This window comes from Lynx canadensis, chromosome C2 (assembly GCF_007474595.2).
Source record: "Lynx canadensis isolate LIC74 chromosome C2, mLynCan4.pri.v2, whole genome shotgun sequence".
NCBI classification, from domain to species: Eukaryota; Metazoa; Chordata; class Mammalia; order Carnivora; family Felidae; genus Lynx; species Lynx canadensis.
The window spans coordinates 48542175-48567448 of record NC_044311.2 but is presented as its reverse complement, the minus strand read 5'-3'; the positions used below and the strand labels follow the sequence as shown (position 1 = coordinate 48567448).

The following is a 25274-nucleotide window of genomic DNA, read 5'->3' as shown; positions in this document are numbered from 1 at the left end:
CTTTAAAAAAACACACTAAGAATATGGTAATAATATACTGAATTAATATTTAAAACAGTATTAACCTGTCTTCTTAGCATATAGAAAGTGATTTCAGATTTTTTAATAAAATCATATTTTCACAGCTTTTACACAAAGCTGACATTTTAAAAATTAAACTATTTTTCTGCAAGGTTGCTCAGTATTTACATTACCACATACGGGACAAAGAATTCTTTCATTTAAGTCCTAAGAAAGACTTGCAAACTCATTTTCTATGAAAGTTTACTCTGAAAACATCAGACTTTTCACAAAGAAGCAGCAAATAATCTGAATTTAGACAGCACTTTCCAAACATACATTCTCTTTTCTTCCCCAAATCATTGTGAAAGTAGTTGAAGGACCTCAACAAAAACAATTTGAATGTTTTTTTTTAATTTTATTGAATAGTTGCATATTAGGGCTTCTGATAAGATATAAATTATAAGATTTTCATGATTAATTAGCTTATTTCTAGAGAACACAGTCAACACTTCAACCATGGAGCCACATTCAGAGACTGCCAAGGATAAAGCTACTGGACAGTTATCCCTGAGGGAACGATGATCATGGGGAAATAACAAGATGATGTCTATGATGTGCCATGCACGGAGCAGTGTCAAAACACTAAATGCTCTTTGCTTTTAAGTTCTCCACATTCTAAGAGGTCAAAGACATGCAAATAGGAGATAAGCATCTAATCACTCTCTACAACTAGCCCCAAAAGTGATGTATACCAAAAAGAGCAAATCCTAACTATTTTCCAGATGGGCAATCCCTAGTAGAGGCCCTACACTGAAACCATAACTGTGCTTAAAATGTATGTGTAGTTCTGAAAAAGTGGTCTAGGGGAATGCATTCTAAAGAAGAAAAAAAAAATCACTAGTTTCCATTTCTTTTAAGTGAATGATCTTAAACCAATTCACATAATTTGGGTTTCAAGCTCCTGCAGTAAAGAAATGATGGTATTCCACAAGACTCTATAAAGGATTAAATCAGATGAAATAAGAAAAGCATTGGAGAAACAAAATTGATGCCCAGGTGCTAATAATTAATGCACAGCGTTTAGAGGTAACATCTGACAATAAATGAGCAATAAGCAAGCTTAAAGGAGTTTGCTTTTGAAATTTAATTCGTCAACCATCTTCCTCGTGCTTAAATCAAGTGCTAGATTTAACTTGGCGAGATCACAAAGTTTACATTAAAATCTTTTCCATCGGCCAGAAAAACTGTGTGGTCCTGCTTGTTTAACTCAAAACTGGCAAGAGTCAAAAATCCATGTAATGCTTCAAAATCTACAGCTGTAAATGCAATGCAGATGAAATACTGCAACTACACCCCAGCCATTGTTTCTTTTTCCATAATTCTACTCTAGTTTAAGATTGATAACAGCTAATGACTGAGCCTGGTAACACTTCCATCTGTCCCAACCAAGATCCTGGTCCAAGTTTAAATCTGTGTGACAACTCAGAATCCACAGACTCTCGGACCTTGCAAAAGCAATGCAAAAAGGCAAAAAAGCGTGTAGTAGCCCCAACCATCTGCAAAAACCAACCAGGAGAATGGCCCAATTGGCAGCCGGAACATGTTAGGGTGTGTTTTGAAAGAATGTTCCAAGGAATCCATTGCTTATAAGACAAACACAATACTGAGAGGAAGCAAACAGCTCAGATTTTAGTCCTAACCTAAGTCAGAACTAACATGCTTTATGATCAAGGAAGAATCCATTTATTTTTACTTCATTCAATATCAAAATGAAGATGATTGTTATAATGTTGTAAAACATGCCACGATCATCTTTAAGAAGAAACTCATGCAAACCATTGTGCCACAATCCATAAAACCTATTCTTTAACCTAGTCCTTAAACAATGACAGCAGAGGCAAATATAGAGAGAATATCATACAAAAGTCACTAAATAAGTAATTCAGAGACATTTCATAAACCAGATAGAGATGATCAAAATAACAGTACTAATATCAACAAAATCACTCCTACTTGAGTTTACCTAGTATCGCACCAAGTGTGATCCCCTTTAATTCTCATACCAACCCTATGAGGTTAGATAAGCTACGGTCCCCATTGGACAGAGGGAGAACTAAGATGTAGAGATAATAAGTATTTGCCAAGGGAAATAAAAGCAAAAATGAACTATTGGGACCTCATCAAGATAAAAAGCTTCTGCACAGTACAGGAAACAATCAACAAAACTAAAAGGCAACCAACGGAATGGGAGAAGATATTTGCAAATGAAATATCCAATAAAGGGTTAGTATCCAAAATCTACAAAGAACTTATCAAACTCAACATCCATGCAGAAATGGGCAGAAGACATGAATAGACACTTTTCCAAAGAAGACTTCCAGATGGCAAACAGACATATGAAAAGATGCTCAATATTGCTCATCATTCGGGAAATACCAATCAAAACTACACTGAGATACCACCTCACACCGGTCAGAGTCGCTGAAATTAACAACTCAGGAAACAACAGATGTTGGCAAGGATGTGGAGAAAGGGGAACCCTCTTGCACTGTTGGTGGGAATGTAAACTGGCACAGCCACTCTGGAAAACAGTATGGAGGTTCCTCAAAAAATTAAAAATAGAACTATAAGCCATCAATTGCACTAGTAGGTATTTATATAAAGGAGTGCTGATTCATAGGGGCACATGTACCCCACAGTTTATAGCAGTGCTATCAACAATTGCCAAATTATGGAAAGAGTCCAAATGTCCATCAACTGATGAATGGATAAAGAAGATACAGTATGTATGTGTGTGTGTGTGTATATATATGTGTGTGTGTGTGTATATATATATATATATATATATATATATATACACACACACACACATATATATAGGAATACTACTCAGCAATGAAAAAGAATGAAATCTTGCCATCTGCAACAATGTGGATGGAACTGGAGGGTATTATGCTAAGTGAAATAAGCCAGTCAGAGGTTCTGGGGGTTCAATCTAATTCTTTTTTTTTTTTTTTTTTTTTTTAATTTTTTTTTTCAACGTTTATTTATTTTTGGGACAGAGAGAGACAGAGCATGAACAGGGGAGGGGCAGAGAGAGAGGGAGACACAGAATCGGAAACAGGCTCCAGGCTCTGAGCCATCAGCCCAGAGCCCGACGCGGGGCTCGAACTCACAGACCGCGAGATCGTGACCTGGCTGAAGTCGGACGCTTAACCGACTGCGCCACCCAGGCGCCCCCAATCTAATTCTTTCTTGGATTTCCTCACTACCAGTTTAGAGTTAACCTGTTCAAATTGCCTGAAATAGTTACCTGAGAGTCCATCTGTTTTCAGGTTCCAAAATATTGCTGTCATTGTCTCTTCTTTTTAAATTTGGGGGTTTTGTTTTGGTTTGGTTTTTTTGGTCTGCTTGTTTTATTTGCTTGTTTTTGATCCTTGGGGGTTTATGTTCTTGACTATTCTATCATTTTTGATGGAATTTCAGAAAGGAATGAACTTAAGGGCATACGTCTCCTCAGTCATCTTTAACTAGGTGGCATCAGTTACAAAGACTTACAAACTCTTCAGACCTCTCACTGCTTCTCCACAGCCTTCCCTGAAAGGACTGGGGCTATTATTCAGACACCTGTCATCCTTCTTCCCCTACTTGAAATGATACTTAAATAACTACTTATTTCTTGTACTATTACTTCAGACACTGGTTATTACTAAAAGCTGAACAATGTGGACTAAAATATCCATGCTATTGTAGAGTACTTGAGGTGAATTTCAAATCAACTTCTTTGTTTCCTTACCTCAGGACGGAAAAAGCCAAAGCATGTCATAAAAAGTAGCTTCTGAGTGTCACTGTCTTTCAACTATCAGCTGAAGAAGTTGGATTTTAAAAAGAAAGATTTTTTGTTCCATGAAGATAAACAGGGCAGTTGCTTTATTTACCAAAGATTCTGTGGTAAACTTCTAGGGAGTAAAAACAAAAAAACAAAAAAACAAAAAAACAAAAAAAAAAAACATTTGCTGACCAAAAACAATGGCAATAGCCAATACTTCAGGTTCTACAACATAAAGAGTTCCATATTCTCTGGCCTAGTTAAACTTAATTATGTTTTCTTGTAAAATTTAGCTTTAGGGGTGCCTGAGTGGTTAAGCGTCCAACTTCGGTTCAGGTCATGATCTCAAGGTTCGTGGGTTCAAGCTCCACACTTCAGGTCCTCTGTCCCTCTCGCCCTCTGCTTCTCAAAAATAAATAAACTTCAAAAATAAATAAATAAATAAATAAATAATAAAATTTAGCTTTAAAAATTAGGAAGGATGAAATGCTAATATTAATACTATAAAAGTTTTTAAGGTTTACTGTTAATGCATTAAAGTTTAGAGTTTTTAATTACCAAATAGGAAACCTACTTGACAACACAGATATGCTACACCATTATTTGAGTAAAATGTCAACTTTTGGAACATAAAGTCATTTCACAAAATAATATTAAAGCATACATATTGAGAACAGTATTTAGTGTCCCCTGATATTTCAATTTTCATATAATCTGATTAAAATCAGGAAAAAGAATCTTCTAGAGAAGCAAGTGCTGGGTAAGTACTATTTTGTATGCTTATTATTTTTGTAAGTTACTCTTCCACACAAGGCAGAAACTGAAGAGTTTGGCATTAGCTGCTCATCATATCTTGGGAACAAATTCAGTTCCTCGGGACACGAAAGCACATTGATGGATATTTTTATTTTACTCTGTAAAATTGAAGATGGCATAGTTTTAGCTTTAAATTACTTCCTAAAGAAATGCCAATCTCTTAACTTTGGAATGTGAAAAAGAAAAGCAAGCATCTTGCGAAGTTCTTTAGCAGTATATTTTTACAGGTTACAAATAATTGTATATTCTATTATTGAAAAAATTTAAGTCCATCACCTAGAAATTTATAATGAAAACTCAGCATTGGGAGTACAAACACATCATTTTATAAAACATCAAAACGAAGGTTCATCTACTTTTCATTTGCAGAAATCCTTTTAACACAAAACACCTTACTTAGAGCATAGCATTTCTAAAGACAGCCATAGGGTTGACATTTAGTCTTTACTAAAGGCCATTTCTTTTCCTGAAAGTATGTCTTTTACCATCAATAGATCTTAAATGTAAAAGCAAGAATTAGATCATATTCTGCTGCAAATGTATGTAAATCAATCATACTTGTAGGTCTTTTCCTATTAATGCAGAAATTACCTATAAATCATTCTAAATTTTTTTTCAACGTTTTTTATTTATTTTTGGGACAGAGAGAGACAGAGCATGAACGGGGGAGGGGCAGAGAGAGAGGGAGACACAGAATCGGAAACAGGCTCCAGGCTCCGAGCCATCAGCCCAGAGCCTGACGCGGGGCTCGAACTCACGGACCGCGAGATCGTGACCTGGCTGAAGTCGGACGCTCAACCGACTGCGCCACCCAGGCACCCCAAAATCATTCTAAATGGACACAGATACATGAAAGCATCTTTGGTCCTTAAAAGACAGGAGGCCCATGAATCCAGAGGGGTTTCACGAATCTGAGTCAGAAGGAAGTTAACACAGTTAAGGTAAAAGGCAGTAGGTCCAGAGCTGGGAGTTCAAAGGCTCTGCAATGGCATGGACCCAAAGGCATAAATTTAAAAGATTCAGCTCTAATCATCACCGAAGGAAAAGAAAAGAGGAATTTTCCTAGGAGGGGACAAATATAGGATCAGCAGGAGTCCAGCTACCTCCTCACACACACAATGCAAACAGTTGCCAGGCCAGAAAGGGTCACAGGAAGGCATTAAAGAGAAAGCCAAGGAGCCTGAGAAAGATCAGCGTCATTCTTATCCTATTTACTTCATTTCTGTCCCAAACCACAGGCTCCTTAAATGTTTTTATGCCAAAATTCTGACACTGGCTTTCTTTTCCATTCCCTTTTACCCATGCATCTCAAGGAGGGCACACCTGGCATCTGGACAGGACAATTCATGAGTGTCTGGGTGAGTCCTACCAACAGTAGGGTGCCTGGCACTTCTGTCCCCACCTTCAAATGCCAGGGGAGTCTCCAAGTCACTGGGGCAATCAAAAATACGTTTCCAAATGCCCCTAGTAGGTAAATACAACCACCGCCACCACTTGAAAACCAACTGTTACAAGCTCCAGCATCTCATTTAAACCCACAGTGTGGAGAACTAACTCAAATCTACATCTCTAGTCAAGATTTTTCTGGAGTTCTAATCTGTTTTTCTCCTTTCAAGTTGACATTCTCCCCTCATGCTCCACTGTCACTTCAAAACTGGTCCCAACTGAATTCCTTATCTCCCTAAGCCCCAACCTGTTTGCCGTATATCCTAGCTAATACAACCACTGTCCACAGTCAACCGGGCAGACCCCTGTGGGAGGCAAACAAAACTCCTCTTTCTCACCAAGTCCTCAAGACTCCATGTTCCAAGTATCTCACAAGTCCTTCTTCACAGGACCCCTCTGTTTCCCATCATGTCCAGCTGTATTACTGCAGTGGCCTCAAACCTTCCACCATCTTTACATCCTCTCTAATGCAAACACCATACTGTCATCTCCTGGGCCACCCTGGCCGTCCCCTACTGGATCACTCCATGTTTCCACACAGCCTTCAGGAAACTTTGAAAACTCCTCAGCTGGGCACACAAAGGCCTTCACCATCTGCTCTCACCCTCACCAGGGACCCTTCAGCCCATAACCTCCAGCGTGACCCAGGCCTATCCATTTCAGGGGCAGGGCCCTGCTCTATGATTCCTCCTCACATACACTACAGATGTGCCACCAGCTACTGATGATCCTTGGAGACCAAGAGACACTGGGTGGATGCCAGCAGAAATGCTCTAGAACCCAGGCATCTTGCAGAATAGGAGGCTCCACAAGTGATGACTGAAATGAGCAATTCTTTACAAAACAAAGAACTTCGTAGGGAAATGCCACTGATAAGCACTCACACCCAGAATCGGAATGATCTTGTCCCTGCCTGCTTTCATATAACATCTTCTTACACAGAAAGGCTTCTTAGTGTTATTTATCGGCAAGCAGTGAAGAACCCGAGCCACTATTGAATTCACAAAGCTTGTTCTGACCTCAACTCTAGCTACAATTTTTCATGAAAGTACAACAATGAAGATAGTCTTGATTATGCCACACTGAGCAATGCCATGCTTCATCAGTAATCACTAATTTGAACACCAGTCATTTGCTTTATTCAACATTTTATTTAGTATTTCCTTAGGACTGGAAACTCTTTCATGGGTAGCACATCAAGTAGTTATCACATTAAATTTTTTTTTTAATGTTTATTTTTGAGACAGAGAGCATGAGCGGGGGAGGAGCAGAGAGAGAGGGAGACACAGAATCTGAAACAGGCTCCAGGCCTGAGCTGTCACCACAGAGCCCAAGATGGGGCCTGAACCCATGAACCATGAGATCATGACCTGAGCCAAAGTCAGATGCTCAATAGGCTGAGCCACCCAGGTGCCCGAGAAATGAAAACATTTTTAATGAAATTATAAAAGATTTCAATTTTTTAAAAGATTGAAATTAAAGTCACAAAACTGTAATCTATAATTTAAACAAAATGACTTACTTATTTCATGGTTAACCAGCTGTAGATTTTTTTTAATCCCCATTTAATAAATAAGAAATGAGGGGAGAAGGTTTAGCAACCTGTTCAAGGTTAACCAACTACCAAAAGGAAAGGCAACTGCTGGAGCCCAGGACCCTGGTGAACTACCCTGATAAGCAAGCAGTGCTTTGGGGGCCCAAAGAAGGTAAGGACACAAAGCATCCTCTGCCCAAGAACTGTTGCTGTCTACAACAGAATTTACTAAAGGCTTTCTCTGGAGTCATCTATACACTGCAAGAAGCTGACTGATGCCCACACAAGTCAAAGCACAATTCCACAGAAGAATAAAAACATGCCACTGTGGTTTTCAGAAAACATATTCTCATTGAAATCATGACTTACATTTTAGAGTTATCAAAACAGTATTAATTCTTGATAGCTGTGTATCTAAAACAGAGCTCTGGTTTTATAGATCAACCAAAATACACGTTAAAATGAAGGAGACTCACTTTGAAATGTGAATACCTTTCAAATAGGGACACACCATCTAAGGCTCTTGTTCTGACTCTTCACTGAAGGAGAAAAGAGATGTCCCTTTCTCTTACCAAAACTGCTAAGACTACCAAGAGGACCAATGGGCTGAACACAAGTAACAACCCCACGTCTAAACAAGGATTTCCAAGCCATGGTGCATGCCCCCACCCACACACCACGGGCCCACTGCCTCCTCAAAACACGTTCTTTTTAAGTATCCACATCAGTATCAAGATTACCAAGATCTTTTCCTGTGGCAGAATTTGGATTCTGAAGTTGTGTCACTTCCATGAAATTTTGAAGATCTCATGGATCTGACCACAAACTCCAGCACTCTGAAGTAGCCTCAATTCATAGGCTTACGTGTTCAACATGAATGGTCAATCTTGTAAGTTCAAAAGGAAGATCTACTTGCACACAGTGAAGGTGCCAGTGGGCATGAGCACGTTATCATTACTGTCTGCTTGGCTCTACCCTAACGTGACAAATAAACAATGTCCAGATTCACAAGAATACTCCCTACCTAGGACAGATCCGGTTTTTGTGGGTAGTAAAGCAGGTACAACACACAGGCACAAAAATTAGAAAAATAAATAGGCACAGGGCACCTGACTGGCTCAGTTGGTTAGGCGTCTGACTCTTGATTTCGGCTCGGGTCATGATCTCACAGTTCATGGGATTGAGCCCCGTATCGGGCTCTGTTCTGACAGCGCAGAGCCTGCCTGGGATTCCTTCTCTGTCTCTTTCTCTCTCTGCCCCTCTCCCACTCTTTCTCTCAAAATAAATAAGTAAACTTTTTTTTTTAATTTTTTTTTTTAACGTTTATTTATTTTTGAGACAAAGAGAGACAGAGCATGAACAGGGGAGGAGCAGAGAGAGAGGGAGACACAGAATCTGAAACAGGCTCCAGGCTCTGAGCTGTCAGCACAGAGCCTGATGCGGGGCTCGAACTCATGGACCATGAGATCATGACCTGAGCTGAAGTCGGACTCTTAACCGACCAAGCCTCACGGACCATGAGATCATGACCTGAGCTGAAGTCGGACTCTTAACCGACCAAGCCTCCCAGGCGCCCCTAAATAAACTTTAAAAAAAAAGAAAAAAAAAAAAAACCAAACAGGCACAAAAGCAATAATTAATTAAAGCTTAAAGCTTAAGCTTCATTAATTAGACGGTAAACCCACCTTTGACCCAACTATATAAAATTGCCAATATTCAACCATTTTGACCTAGCAAAATAGCAACTCAGGATGGCTCAGCTTAGCCCACTGCTGGCACATGGCTCCAGTACAGGCTCTGTAGTTCACTCAAAAGAATACAAGAGCTCATCACTGGTATACAAGCTGAGATTCCTACACTCACTAAAACTAATAATGGAAACTCCTCTAATAGTATTTATGGAATCTTAAATAGGGAAAACCTAAAGAAACCAGCAGGTCACTGTGACTACATTTTCAAAATAATAATTACATATATGAACAAAAAATGTGAAAATGTAGACAAAAATAACATTTGTATTTGACTAGTATGACTGTGAGTCATTTTCTCCTGCACAACTAAAAGTTGTTCTATTATTGGTATAATTTAAAAGGAAGAATAAAAGGACAAGTGTGAGGAGAACAGGGAGGGACAGAGGAGTGAGAGACAACTCATTATCCACTTGGCATCCATCTAGACATCAACAACCTGAAACATACCTTAAAATTTATTTCAAGGAATAAAGATAAAAGCCAATTAACTCCATGAGAGACCTCATACTTCTAAAGGTCTTGTTTGAGGTAACACAGATGTTTGTTAGTAAGGAATGTCTTGGCCTGACTAAAGGCCAACTAAGGTGAACTTACTTTTTGCTTGCCTCACACACATCCATAATGTTGGAGAAAAGATGGTGACTCTCTGTTTTGGTCATCGTATCACTCAGTTCTTTAGAATTTTTAAACATTCGTATCAAGATCTCCAAGCTGAGTAAATATGAGTGTTCAGAGGATATGACTTCAAAGATAGCCTGGTAAAGAGGGGAAAAGAAAGATATCATTAATTCTTATAATTGAAGAACTAAAATGAGTTCTCATAACTCTCCTATAAAAAAGACATATCTTGAAAAGCAAAAAAAGATAAGCATTAAGGAAAACGCATCACCTAACTACTGACTTCATGTAAAGCATGAACATCCAAACCTCAAGAAATAGAGTCACTGCCGACAGTGTAAAAATGAAAAAGTGTAAGCACTTGGATGACTTGAGATCGCATCCTGAGGTCATGCTTTGCCAAGGGGTGGAATCTATGGAAGAAAGCTAGGGCCTGTCATAAAATCTCAGTGTGACAGTAATTAACCTTTGGGGTCATCTCCTACAGCCCTGTTTTCAAAGTAGACTGCTCTGGGACAGTAAGGATTTATAGACATCACTTGAGATTCAGAGAAAATTTCTTACAAATACATTTCTTTGCTCTCCTCTTGTGTGGGCCCTTTCTCTCCCCATGTTTCAGTCTAACAAATTTGCAGTCAATAACAGCAAAGAGTCTGGGTGTATTAAAAGAGCATGACTGTATTCACCCTTAAAAGGTTTTTATCAGCCACAGGAATTCTTTTATATTAAACTCATACAACTGAAAGTAATTCTGTTTATTCAACAAGCCACCCTCTCTGCTCTCGTCAATATCTCAAGAAGGAGCGAAGGACTGTCTGCAGAAATGGTTGGTGTCAGGCACACAATGGTTACCTGGTAAGTGTTCATAATGATGAAAAGCCAGCCCGCATAAGTGAATAGGCACCTACACCCTGTGTAAGGAATTCATCTAGCTCCTTAACAAAAATCACTTCAGGGGCTCCTGGGTGGCTCAGTCGGTTAAGCGTCTGACTTCGGCTCAGGTCATGATCTCGTGGTCTGTGGGTTCAAGCCCCACATCGGGCTCGGTGCTGACAGCTTAGAGCCTGGAGCCTGCTTCACATTCTGTGTGTCTCTCTCTCCCTGCACCTCCCCTGCTCATGCTCTCTCTCTCTCTCTCTCTCTTATACACACAAAAACAAATAACATTTAAAAAACAAAAACAAAAAAACAAAAACCACTTCAGATCCTCCAAGAATCACAATATAGGGATTCTTCCTGAGGTAGGGTGGTAAACATCCTTGCAGGCTTGAGATTTGCATCCTTCCCGGAGATCTCCCTGGTAACACTGACATCATTGCCTTGACCTCCAGGGCTCCTCCCCACCTCCCCTCAAGCCCTTGACCCAAAAGGCACAGGAGATTCTTCCCATAAGGCCCTGTGCTGTGGCTGAGACTAGGTGGGAGCAGCTGGGCCATATTTTGTAAGTCAGCTTTATGGTGCTGGTCTCAATGTTCGCCTCCCTTTTCAGCATCTATAAGCTTTAAAGGAAGTCTTACTTAAAGGTGTTGGTCTAGCCTCAGCTGTGCTCCAGGCACTTAAGTGAGGATATTAAGAGTCTCACTTGACCTGAATCTTGTATAATTCTATTCAATCAATACAATTATCCTTCGGAAATGCAATGCAGACTGATGAAAATTGTCACTTCCTGACCAAAAATAGTGGATTTCAGGTTGTTCATAGATACGGTAACTTGGAATGACAAAATATTTTCAAAAGCAAAAGCTTTTGTAATCAAATGCAAAATACTAAGATTTGAACAAAAATATGACATGAACGATATAGAATAGATCACGTGAAAAGATGAGTAAGTGGTAGTTTAATATAATAGATTTAATATAATAACTGCTAAAACATCCTGCAATAGAGCCATCAACTACTTAAAAGAAAATTGGGTTAAACTTTCTAAAAATAGCCACATAGGAATAGAAAGAAACCATAAAGTTAGATTTGCTGCCATCACTAGTTTTTTTATATCACAAATCTGAATATTTTCAAAATATAGGGGAAAGAAATAGGGTTAAATAGGAAAGGTTTAAAAGAACACAAATGTTCAAATCAAATGGGCTTAGGACCCTAGAGTAGCTCTTGAATTTGTCCACAAAGAAACACTGTTTATGTTGCGATAAAGAAAAAAAAAAAAAAAAAAAAAAAGTATCACCTACTGTCCAAAATTTGGACAATAGCTTTTTTTTTAAAAGTGGAATTTAGGGGCGCCTGGGTGGCGCAGTCGGTTAAGCGTCCGACTTCAGCCAGGTCACGATCTCGCGGTCCGTGAGTTCGAGCCCCGCGTCAGGCTCTGGGCTGATGGCTCAGAGCCTGGAGCCTGTTTCCGATTCTGTGTCTCCCTCTCTCTCTGCCCCTCCCCTGTTCATGCTCTGTCTCTCTCTGTCCCAAAAATAAATAAACGTTGAAAAAAAAAAAATTTTTTTAAAAAAAAGTGGAATTTAGAAAATGGACTACATACATATTAATACTACATTAATATATATTAACCTACATAAATCCCAAATATAGTGCTGAATGTCAAAAGCAAACAAAAAACATGTTCAGAATAAGCATGTATCTACATTTTAACACACACACATGCACCCAAATACATGTACATAAATATACGTAATACATGACTTAAAAACACAATTTGGATAGATACACATCATTTCATAATTACAGTTGCCTCTGGGGAGGAGAGGAAGAAGATGACAACTGAGGAGAAAAGGAATTCTACTTTATTGAAAGTCTTGTTGTCTTTAAAAAATATGAGTAAAAAGTATAAATGTAATATATTTGTTAATTCTCAGTGATGGGTACACCAATGTTATATACTATTCTTAAACTTAAAAAAAAAATGGCACTATAATGTACCCGTGTATTTTTGTGTTATTTATGCCCATGAAACAAAAATACAGTGCATGTCCTTTGTGCAATATTTGTGTGTGTATATGTATACACACATATATACATAAACATATATATACATGTTAATATGCATAAAACAAGAGGAAAGTGTTTTGAGAACTTCACAATATTATTACAATGAGTAATTTCCTTAAACTACATTTATTTAAACTTCAAGTTGTAAAATGCTATTACTATCAGTTTTATTTTTTATTAAGTAAACCTTTATTTTGGTACAAATTTAATTTATAGAAATCTTGTAAAGAGGGTTCAGAGTTCCTGTATTTCCTTCATCCAGCTTCCCCTAGCCAGGGCACATGACACAGCGAGGGTACATTACATTTTATCCGTAGACAAATTTAGGTACTTTACTCAGATTTCATCAGTTTTCCCACCAACATCCTTTTTCAATTCCAGGACCTAACATCTCATTCATTTTTCAACATATTTCTTTCAGTTTAAATACCTCTACTAGGTGCTTTGTTATTTAAGTTAAAATGACATTAAGGTATTTTAAAGTTTTCTTTTCTGGGTGCTTACGTGGAGCTTTATTTGACAATGATCACATACCCCCTATGTTAAAAGAACAAAACGAATACATTTTCGAAGAAAAACACTGAACCAGTGCACACAGTAGATGAAAGCACACACATTCCTTGGAGCTCTAAAAAGTATCTGCTTGGGGCACCTGGGTGGCTCAGTCAGTTAAGCATCCAACTCTTGATTTCGGCTCAGGTCATGACCTCATGGTTCATGAGTTTGAGCCCTGCATCCAGCTTTGCACTGGCAGTATGGAGCCTGCTTGGAATTCTCTCTCTCTCTCTCTCTCTCTCTCTCTCGCTCTCTCTCTCGCTCTCTCTCCCTCTCTCTCTACCCCTCCCCCACTCACACGGTCTGTCTCTCGAAATAAATTTAAAAACTTAAAAAATATATCAAAAATATAAATAAAAGTATCTGCCAGTAGAAAACATACCTCCTGTCTCTTTCTTTCCTCCTGGCTAACTGTCTGTGATAATCCATTTCTTTTCACCTAGAGGAAAAAGCAAAAGAAAGTTGGGCTCATTAACTTTAACAATTTATCACATAAGGCATAACTCCACACCCTTCGAGAAATGAATTATAGGAAACTATGCAAGACATGTGAATTAAGCACATATTAATTTCTGGGTCCCTCATGTAATATTGAATCATATTAATAAACTAGCATTAACACAAAAGAACTGCAAAGCGTCTAGAACACTCTCCTATCAGGTTGCATTAATCTGCTCTAGTCTTAGGTCTAGATATTCCTAAAATACTTCTCAAATTAACTTCACAAATCGTAAGTGAAGAAACCTAACAATAAAGAAAGTGAAGCCATCCCTCAAAAGTTTACTGCCCAAGACCGCACACTTAAAAAGTAACTTTAATTCTGTATCTCACCAAGACTCCACAGAATACCCGTGCTCTTCATAGAAACCCAATTAAACAGGAAAACAAAGTCCTCTCTGTCCGAATTTCACATATTTAAATTTGCCAAATAAGGACGTTAGCCTGATGTTCTTTGGACAAGCAACAGTATCCACAAGAGCCATGAACGCCAGTCTCATACTGGGAGTAACGCAGTTGCAGCATTAGGTAAATCACTGCAGTCCCTACCTAAATTACAACCCATTTTTATTTGATTACTGCAGATTCTATCATAATTTGGTTTCTAAACCAAAGAGTAGAGGCTGAACTAAGAACTCCATGAAGGCGGGGCCTGGTGTGTTTTCTGCTACACCTGACACTGAGTCTGGCACAGGAAAGATACTCGTGTTTTTCAGCTGAAGATTAAATTAGCAAAAGAGGGGCGCCTGGGTGACTCAGTCGGTTAAGCGGCCGACTTCAGCCCGGGTCACGATCTCGCGGTCCCTGAGTTCGAGCCCCGCGTCGGGCTCTGTGCTGACGGCTCGGAGCCTGGAGCCTGCTTCCGATTCTGTGTCTCCCTCTCTCTCTGCCCCTCCCCCGTTCATGCTCTGTCTCTCTCTGTCTCAAAAATAAATAAACGTTAAAAAAAAATTAAAAAAATAAACAAACTAGCAAAAGGTCAGGCATACATACAAGTTGACCAATTAAATTCTGTGCTTAAGAGAAAGAAGGACCGCAAGAAAGGTGAGTGCCCTCCCCTTTTCTGAGAAACTAATAGCAATAAAATATTAACACAGGTCTTCAAACATTTTTGTTTTCATACTTCCTAATAAAGTTTTCTTAACCATGTTCCCCTAGATCATTCTTAAGTCGACATCTCAAAGTTTTCGTTGTGTATTTAAAGAATTAAAAAGATAGGGCACCTGGGTGTCTCAGTCAGTTAAGCATCCAACCTGATTTCAGTTCAGGTTCATGAGATCAAGTCCCACACTGGGTTCCATGCTGACAGTGTGGAGCCTGCTTGGGATTCTCTCTCTCCCTCTGTCCTTTGCCCCGCCCTCACTCACATGCTCTCTCTCTCTCTCTCTCAAAATAAATAAACATTTATAAAATAAGAATTAAAAGATATCGTTTTCTGCTAATTGTAAATCTAGACATTTTAAAACCTGTTGCCTACACTGTTTTCAATGTATCCAGTGGAATATAAAAAATATAATGATGTGATATCCACCACCATCCATTTAAAGATAAATATACTTTCCATAACAACTGGAGATTATTCTTCTTTCTCCATAAAAATCACATTTCTATGTCAATTTCCCTCCCAAATTTCCTAATGTAATTCTATGTGTTAAGGTAGCTGAGGAATTACACTAGTATACTTTGATGCAAAAGTACACTTTTTTTTTTTTAATTTTTTTTTTTCAACGTTTATTTATTTTTGGGACAGAGAGAGACAGAGCATGAACGGGGGAGGGGCAGAGAGAGAGGGAGACACAGAATCGGAAACAGGCTCCAGGCTCTGAGCCATCAGCCCAGAGCCCGACGCGGGGCTCGAACTCACAGACCGCGAGATCGTGACCTGGCTAAAGTCGGACGCTCAACCGACTGCGCCACCCAGGCGCCCCCAAAAGTACACTTTTAAATTTAATTTTCTAAAATATCCTCTGACCAATGAGTTTTAAGTATAAAAGACCCTCTCCTGGATTATATAATCACCACAATTATCATTAATAACCTATGATCAAAATAACACAATCACTTCCAACTTTAATGCATTAGACCCTAAAAATGAATTTTACTGAGAATGCAACCCTTAGTAAGGTGGCGACTTTATGGTGGCTTCATTAAAAGAGGCTTCCCTAAAACCAGTATTCTAAAAAAAACTTGTTTTTTAATGTTTATTGATTTTTTAGAGACAGAGAGAGCACGAGCAGGGGAGGGGAAGAGAGAGAGGGCAACACAGATTCCAAAGCAAGTTCCAGGCTCTGAGACTTCAGCACAGAGCCCAATGTGGGGCTTGAACTCACTAACCATGAGATAATGACCTGACCAAAATCAGAGGCTTAACTGACTGAGCCACCCAGGCGCCCCTAAAACCAGTATTCTAAATTGACCCCCTGTATCTTGCGCCCCAGTGGTCTGACACATTGGAACAAGGCACCACCCTAAGATAGGACATGGAAAAGAGAGACGCCTTTCTTTAGTAAAAATGCAAAAGGGCAACTGTAAGAGAGGAAACCGGGAAAAAACCCTGGGGTAACACTGTGCACATGCAGTCTCAGTGTTAGAAAGGAGGATCCCTGGACCTTAAAGATCTGGAAAATGGTATCCCTGTCCACTCTGCAGTGTCTCCATGAATCCCTGCTGGCACAAGCCCTGTGTGAAGGCCGCTGGTGCACAGTGCCCTACATGGTGCTGCCGTGGGAATGAAGACAATCACATGTCACAGTCTCCAACCTGACTTTTGGAAAAGGACAAAAACCAGTACAGTCGTGTATAAAGAGGCTTAAATCAATAATGGTAAAGGTAGCAATCACTGACTGAACATTTATTGTGTGCCTGGAAGTGTGGAAATAAGCACTTTATACCTCTTTTCCCACCGAATCCTCATAAAAACTCAAGAAAGTCAATACTATTCTTATCTCCAATTCAGGTTTAAGATCTGAGATCACATAGCCAACAGGTAGCAAGGCCAGGATCTGCCTTCATGCTTGTCTAACTCCAGAGCTCATGCTCTCCATCATGATATTATATGGCTGAGGGACTCCTGCTCTCTGCGAGAGGCACCTCTTTTCTAGTGTTGGGCAATCATTACTAAGACTCCTTCTAATGCCAGGTCTGTAGCAAGTCTCCATATGTTCTTTTTCATCCACCCATACTGTGGAATGTTCTTAGCCTTACCCACCATCCTGACCCTGGGTCAGCCTGTCAGCAAGAATTCATGGCTAAAAAGGCTTCTTCATCCATTTTATAAGGGAGGAGACTGGCCAGAAGAATGAAACCGTTCAGCACTGCTCCCGTTTGGTTATCCCTGAGCAGGAATTTCACAGGATTTCCTTCCTGACACACAGTCCTGGCAGATCGATATCCAGGCACCATGCCCACAATCTCTGCAGGTGAGATCACCAGAATCACCATGCACTGGCATCCCTGTCCAAAATTATTAGTGAGTTCAGACCAAGAAATCTTAAGAGAAAGAGAGTGAACCACATGGGCGTTGAGACCCATACTGATGACAGCTAGTTTACTGAGGGATTAACAGTACTTCATCCTATCAAAAAGAAAAGAAAAAAAGATCCCTAGCTAAAATAGTTTTTCTTTAGAGGGGGAAGAAAGGTAGTGTTGAAAAGGCAAAGTGCTAACTCCCAGAATTATCATATTTCATTAATACTAATACAAACAATGATAAAATACTCCTTTAACAAAAAGTCATCAGTAAGAAACCAGCAACCCATACAAAACCACAGAGACAGAAGAAAGAAAGAAAGAAAGAAAGAAAGAAAGAAAGAAAGAAAGAAAGAAAGAAAGAAAGAAAGAAAAGGTTCTAGGGGAGTGTTCTTGGGTCATAATTAAGAAATCTGAAGTGCAGCATATTGGAGAAGCCTGAAAGTTTACTCCAGAGAGTTATGACAGACCAAGCCCTCCTGGCTGGCTGCCAGACCACTGCTCTGGGGCCTGCCCTCCTATCCCAGCCCTTCTCTGTTCAGGGCAGGCTAGACAGCTTCTCCCTCCAGAGCCAAGAGGAATCAGTTTATCCACCTGAGACCTCTTTCTACATTCAACTCTAAATTAAGTAGTACCTGAGAGCAGATACCTGGATGTAGAAGGTCATGAACAGGCCAGGTGCTTTCAGAGACTAAGGAGTGTGGAGAGATGTAACCAGACAAAGAGAGGGAGAGAATGATATCAAAGGAGGCCCCATGGAGACTAGCAAAAGGCAGAGTACAGAATATTAGGGTAGAATGACACACTAGAGCAAAAGATCAAGCAGAAAGAAACAAGGAAGGAAAGGAGGGGTGGAGAGTGGAAAAGGAAGGAAAATAAGGAGAATATGAATAGTAAATACCTCTAGAAATTTTCTAATTCAAAAACAGCAACCTTGGGGCATCTGGGTGGCGCAGTCGGTTAAGCGTCCGACTTCAGCCAGGTCACGATCTCGCGGTCCGTGAGTTCGAGCCCCGCGTCAGGCTCTGGGCTGATGGCTCAGAGCCTGGAGCCTGTTTCCGATTCTGTGTCTCCCTCTCTCTCTGCCCCTCCCCCGTTCATGCTCTGTCTCTCTCTGTCCCAAAAATAAATAAACGTTGAAAAAAAAAAAAAAAAACAGCAACCTTATCAGTAAACTTAAGTAAACTCACTGAAATGCTCAGCCTATTTTTCCCCCCCAAGGGAAAAAAAATGCATAGAAAACATATATTTATACCTACAGTTTTTTTTTTTTAATTTTTTTTAACGTTTATTTATTTTTGGGACAGAGAGAGACACAGCATGAACGGGGGAGGGGCAGAGAGAGAGGGAGACACAGAATCGGAAACAGGCTCCAGGCTCTGAGCCATCAGCCCAGAGCCCGACTCGGGACTCGAGCTCACGGACTGCGAGATCGTGACCTGAGCCGAAGTCGGATGCCCAACTGACTGAGCCACCCAGGCGCCCCTATACCTACAGTTTTTTAAATTGACCTGTTTTTTTGCAGTTTGCACATTTGTGCTAAGAGAATCTGAAATATTATCAAGTTCATCATGTTTCTTCAAGTGTTCCTCGTTTCCATGTGTAGAAAAGAAAAAAAAAATAGTATAGCAGCCTCTAACACCTGATTCCTGTGTGCTATCCTAAATGAAAAAAGAATTAAAATTGTACAGGCCTCTTCTATATTTTAACCTATATCTCGTACTGGTAGTTCTGGCTGAGTACAACTGGGAGCACACAGACAGCAAAAGCAACACTCCTCTAAATATGTGACTTCATTTGAGCTTTCTTATTCCTCACCGATTTAAAATTTTTAATTTAACTATGTCATCAGTAAATAAAACTGAAAAAGTAGTTTAATGAAACACTAACAACTGGATTCAACCTGGGGTTCTTGATTTTGTATACCCTAACAGTTCACCTAATCTAATCTGCCATGGCAGATTCCAGACTCTAAGAAGAAAGTATGATGCATGCCATTATCTTCAATATTTTAAATAGATAAAAATTACTTCAAATAAAACAACACAACTGAGCCCAAATCTATAGTTTGTGTTTTTTTTAATGTTTATTTATTTTTGAGAGGGAGAGACAGAGCATGAGCAGGGAGGGGCAGAGAGAGAGGGAGACAGAGAATCTAAAGCAGGCTCCAGAGGCTCCCAGCTGTCAGTACAGAGCCCTAAATTGGGCTCAAACTCGTGAACTGCAAGATCACGACCTGAGCTGAAGCTGGACACTTAACCAACTGAGCCACCCAGGTACTCCCCAAATCTATAATTTTAACATAAGTTACAAAATATAAATGTATGTATGGGGCTTATCAAGACAGTGAATGCAGAGAACTCATTAATGTTATAATAGTTTTACATTCATCCTTATGATTCTATTTATATATACGTATTTATTGCTGTAATCAGTATTGAAACTCTTCACTCATGATCTCTGTAAGGGATATAATTTGCATATTCAAATGAGATGGAAATTGAAAATTGGCTAAAACTAATAAAGAACGATACAAGATACTTCATCTATGGAAATGATATTGTCTAGTTAGACCTAAAATGTAGTTTTTGAAACTGATAAAAAGGTAAACTCTGTAAAGTATAATGCCAGAAGTTAATTATTAAATACTCCATCTAAAATTCATGCCTGGCTCCTTCTTGATACCTTGCAGGCAGGCTTTTAGCACTTAATTCCATTCCTGTACTCACCATAGTTACAGGAGTTTTCACCTTGCAGAGAATTGTGTCCAGACATCCATAAACTTTGCACAATTATTCCTTGGCCTTTGACTTCATTGACTGGAATAGGTTATGAGCCAAGTTCTCTAAGTCCCAAACAGAGCCCTGGTATTGCCATTTATACAGAACCTATCTACAGAATAGAGCTGGTCCTATATCTGTGGGGGGAGCTGACATTAGTAACACCAATTTCTCAGCCGACTAGATGATCATTTTCCACGGTGTATGTTCTCAGGCCCTCCATGAGTTGACACTATTTCTAGATAAGATGCAGGCACATTCTTTCTATGTTTCCCCACCAGCCAGGGAAACCAGAATGGGAGGGCCCCAAAAGACTGACTGACCAAAAAGGTTCAGAAATATAGCTGGTGAAAAATTAGAACAGGTATTTATACTCCAAGATCACTCTGGCTCCGTAAAGCACTAATGTACATTGAATACTCAACTTGAGCTAAGACCTTTAAACTTGCTGGAGTTTACCCACTTGCTGAAAATCATCTGGTTATTCACGCCTGTTGGTGATTCCCTATTCACAGGCTTTTGTTCTCAAGAGTTCAAGAGTGGGAAGGGAATGAATTGCCAAGTAAAATTACACCATGGGACACAATCACTCCCAGGTCCTTTCTACAGACTTAACACAACCCATACAGCCCCTGAATTACAAATGAGCTAGAGTTCTTTCACTGTAAATAACATGGGAACGGCCACCCCCTGAGAGTATGTCTGAAGTCCCTAAAATGAAAAATCTGTGGAGATCCAGAAATAGTGTCCTTGCAACCAGGCCTGTAGGCTCTCTCTAGTCCCACCTGATTCATATCAGAAGGACCCTGAGAGATCACACTACCCAAGCTACAAGCTGCCATAGAACATCAGTCTAAAGGGTCAGAGATCTAAAAATACATAAAAAAAAAAACTAAAAAATAAAGAGTCAGACATCTGTGTAACCAAAGATCAGATAAATGAGATCAAGAGGAAGACAGTGTCACATTTTTAGGGAAGAGTGGGTAAATAGATAAAACACTATTTAAAAAAATGAAGAGGTAGAAGACAATGGTCCGACTAATAAAATCATAGGCTTGGTTTTAAAAATATGTCAACTAACATGCCAGGGACCTCCTAATTCATTTGTTCAAAAAACCGATCTCCTCTTTGGTCTACTGTAGTAATAATCCTGTAATCCTCACCAAAGTTCTTGGATCTTAAGAAGCAGCAAGCAGCCTCCTGGAGGTAACCTCAGGTGTGCTAAATCAATGGCAAACTCAGATAAGGCAGGCCAGGGCTCAAGGTTTTCTCTCCTCTATGGCCCGTGTCACCTTCTACAGACAGAGCCAGGATTCCCGAATGAACCCAAATTATTTCAATACAGATAGGAGGCAGAGAGTACAAACCACAAGCAGATAGGTAGTTAAACGTACAAGAATGAACTGTTGTCCTTTGTACAATTTAGGAGATAAGCACGCATTACTTCATCGTAGCCAGCCAGCCCTCACTAGCTAGCTACCTGTATCCGGCCAACTCCTGATGCAATTCTTGTTGGCCCTCAATTTACTTCTCAAAAGACTGCTGCATCAAATGCTCACCATGCACCAGAACTTGTAACACCTAAACCTTATCACAACCATGCAAGGAGGCTGGCTCTATCCCTATTTTACAAATGAAACACAGAATCACGGAAAAAAATCATTAGCCCTAATATTATTGCAGTAAAACCGGGATGCAAACCCAGACCTGCCTGCTCGCCCCCCCCCCCAAGGCTGTGAGCTCTTAACCATTGCAGCACCCTGCCTTCTAACACTTCTGAATTCCTGGCGGTTGTGATCTGCAGCTGTTCATCCCCTAAAACAGTCCTCCTCCTGAATGCCCCAGACACCTCACCTCCCACTGGGTTCCCAGCTTCTGCTGCTCTTGAAAACTACCCTGTCAGCGGGGGACCCTGCAACTTAACTCTTTCATTAGTCTTGACATGACTCCTGCTAAAAACATTCCCCTCTTTCACTTGCAGCTCTCACTAGCCTCATTCCCCTATGGGCTGCTGAGCCCAGACTCCAGCGTAGTCAACCTCTAGCCCCCAGATGAGAAGCAGCTCTCCGTATCGATCAACAATTAAGAGAAGAAAGTGAAGTTAGGAAAGGCATGAAAAGCTAATGACATGAAGTAGAAAGGATGGAAAGGAAGCTGACTTTAGAAGAGAAGGACAATTCTCTAAAAGCATTTAATAAAAGGCAAGATGCTTAAAAAGTAAAACGTTTAACAGAATCCCCAGAAGCAGTGCTCACAGTGGTTAACCGGCAAAGGCCTGGAATTGGTGGTAAAGTCAAAACAGATTTCAGCCTTAACTGGCATGTTGAATGTTGTAATAAGGAGAATCTACCTGTATTACTTCTGTGATTCAAAAACACTGTTTGAAAGAACTTAATCAGCTTTAGATTTTGAGTTTTATAGTGAAGACCACAGAACAAACTAACAACTGACAACAGGGAGTTGGGTAAAGAACTAAATATCCACTTATTTGATGAAACAGGCTATGGGCTTGAAAAAAAGTTCTTGTAGAAGAAAGTTTAATGACATGAAAAGTCATTCACAACATGGTTAAGAGAAAAAAAATGAGTTACAAAACAGCAGATTTAAAGACATGAAGCGATATTTATATTGGTAGGGGGAAATATGGGTAACAAGGCAATATTAAATTATTGAGCTTTTGCTCAAAAGAAAAAACTCTATACATATATACATTTTTTTTAAAAGTCTGCGAAGTTCTATATCAAAACGTCAATAATGATGGGGAGGGGAGAGATTTCAACTAATTTTTATTTTCTTCCTTTGGTACTTGTAAAATTCTTCCTGGTACTTTGTAATTACAGCCTCATTTTTAATGAAAGCTAAAATATGTTTCAAAGTCCTCTCTCGAAAGGAGGAAAGCAAGCACAGCAGGCAAATGGAATTGTTCCAGGGTGTCAATATTACCTGCGTTCCTTTGTTGTCGCCCACAAGGAAAGCTAGAGGTGTGGCAGGTGACCACTAGCAGATAAAAGAAGCGAAATAGCTAAGGGAAAGGGAGGCAACAAGAAAGCAAGATTTCAATCAAGCCCAAACCACGCAGTGGCTTCTGAGGCAGTGATGAAAGTGAGTGAGGACAGGCAGGGGTGCAGGTGTGACAGTGGTGACTGGACTCGAAGTAGGTAACTGAGCATGAGCACCTCTGACTCATAGTGAAGGCGCGAGTCAACACGGGCTGACGAAGGCAGAACAGGGCTGAGGTGCGCTCCTCTTGCAGGGCAGGAAAACTCCCGCTTGTGAAGGTGGTGCGAACATTTCAGTGGCTCTTTCACTTTTGTCTGTTGTTTTTGTCAAGTGGCAGATGGAGCGGAACGATCAACTCCAAAACAGTAAGTTACTTAAAACAACACTGACGATAAAGTTAATTTCCTAGACTTGCAATAAAAATCTAACCTGAGCAAAACCTGTTCTGGAATATTGGGTAAGAAAGTGAACTAACTGATATTTTACCTTAGGTGTACAAAAAGCATGCAATGTTTTCATCAGACAGGGATTATCTCATGGTATGGAGGAGATCTGAGACACAGGCACAGAACTACCACTGTTGTTCTTCCTTTACCTGTATGTCAAATGCCATTCAAGCCATATTTCATACTTCCACTGCTTTTATTTCCTACTCTTCTGCCCACCTAGTTGTAGTCATATTCTCTAGAGAAAACTTCCCTGACCTTTATGGCTCTCTATAGTATCTATCTGGGTCATTCATTTTGGCATCGTGTCCTACATTCTTTCAGAAACATCATTTAGATATTTCATTTCTATTGTCTTCTGAACCAGCTTCTAAGTTCCTACAGTGCAGGTACTGGGATCTAGGCTTGCTTTGTTTGGTCCATTCACTACAATGCAGTGTTAATATCAACGGATTTTGGAATCAGACACCAGTGCTTTCCAAACTACAAGTGATTGACACAATCAAGTTCATGGATTTCTGGTCAACATCTATTTAAATGTAATAAAACAGAAAGGACAGAAAACACCATTGTGTAATGCAAGTACTGAGGGTAACTTCTAACTTTTGACATGTACACACACACACACACACACACACACACACACACAATTACAAGGTAAAATGTATTTCTCGTTATGCTCCACCTCTGATAGGCAGCATGTTTGCAGCATCAATTTCCACCACGTGTAAATTTACACTAGATACGTGAGTCATGTCGCTCAACAACATGTCGGTCTCACAGACCCCTACAGGAAAAGCTTTTCTACTCACAACCTCCACAAAATAAATGACCCAAGGTGGCCACATTGACCACCATAATGCATCATGGAGGCCAAAGCTGACTGGAAAATACCTAATTAGGCACCTTGAGCCAAACAACAATAAATGCTTAGGTGGCCTCTTAAGTGGGGGGAAGTGCTGAGCTAATATGATCCGATATCCTCTCAAGAAACTGAACTAGGTAGATATATCTGGGAGCTGAAAGGATAACATGAGGTGGGGGAGGCCCATCCCAGGTGACCTCAAGTCTAAGTTACCAGAACTCTGACACTGAGTATGCAGGAACTCTTGGGAGAAAACACAGACACAGTAAAATGGGACAGTAAGTTCATGACAAGAAGTGAGCCAACAGGCAGATAGTTGCTGAGTCACATGATCGGCCAAGTACCAGAGGTAAATATAGTTCCTGCTCTTCCAGAGCCCTACGTACCTGTATCCATGATAACGGGGCACCTGAGAGGCTCTGTTCTAGGTAATCACAGACCCTAACAAAAACAGTAGGAGCCTAACCATATTTAACATCTCACAGTTTCAGTCACCTTGAAACAAAGTAGAGAAACAGCACTGCCTTCATGGTATTGTCCTAAAGACTACATAAACTGTAATGAAATGACCTAGGACAATCTCCAATGCACAGTAAGTCCTCTGCAAATATTTGGTCAATAATTTAACTGTATGTAAACAAATTAATATCCTAATTGTCCAATGGCAGGTCCCAGAGCTACAGCTCTCCTGCAGGTCAGTCACTGCACTGCCT

General features: G+C 39.9%; 1 protein-coding gene across 4 annotated transcripts in view; it reads right to left on the bottom strand.

The window, feature by feature from the left end:
• ARHGEF26 (Rho guanine nucleotide exchange factor 26) overlaps nt 1-25274 on the bottom strand; it is a 134965-nt gene that overhangs the window by 92832 nt on the left and 16859 nt on the right. For all 4 annotated transcript variants that reach the window (XM_030329554.1, XM_030329555.1, XM_030329552.1 and 1 more), the window contains 2 exons: nt 13887-13943; nt 9974-10134 (listed from right to left, as the gene is read on the bottom strand). In XM_030329554.1, coding sequence (XP_030185414.1) covers nt 9974-10134; nt 13887-13943 — 218 coding nt within the window. The remainder of the gene's footprint in view (nt 1-9973; nt 10135-13886; nt 13944-25274) is intronic.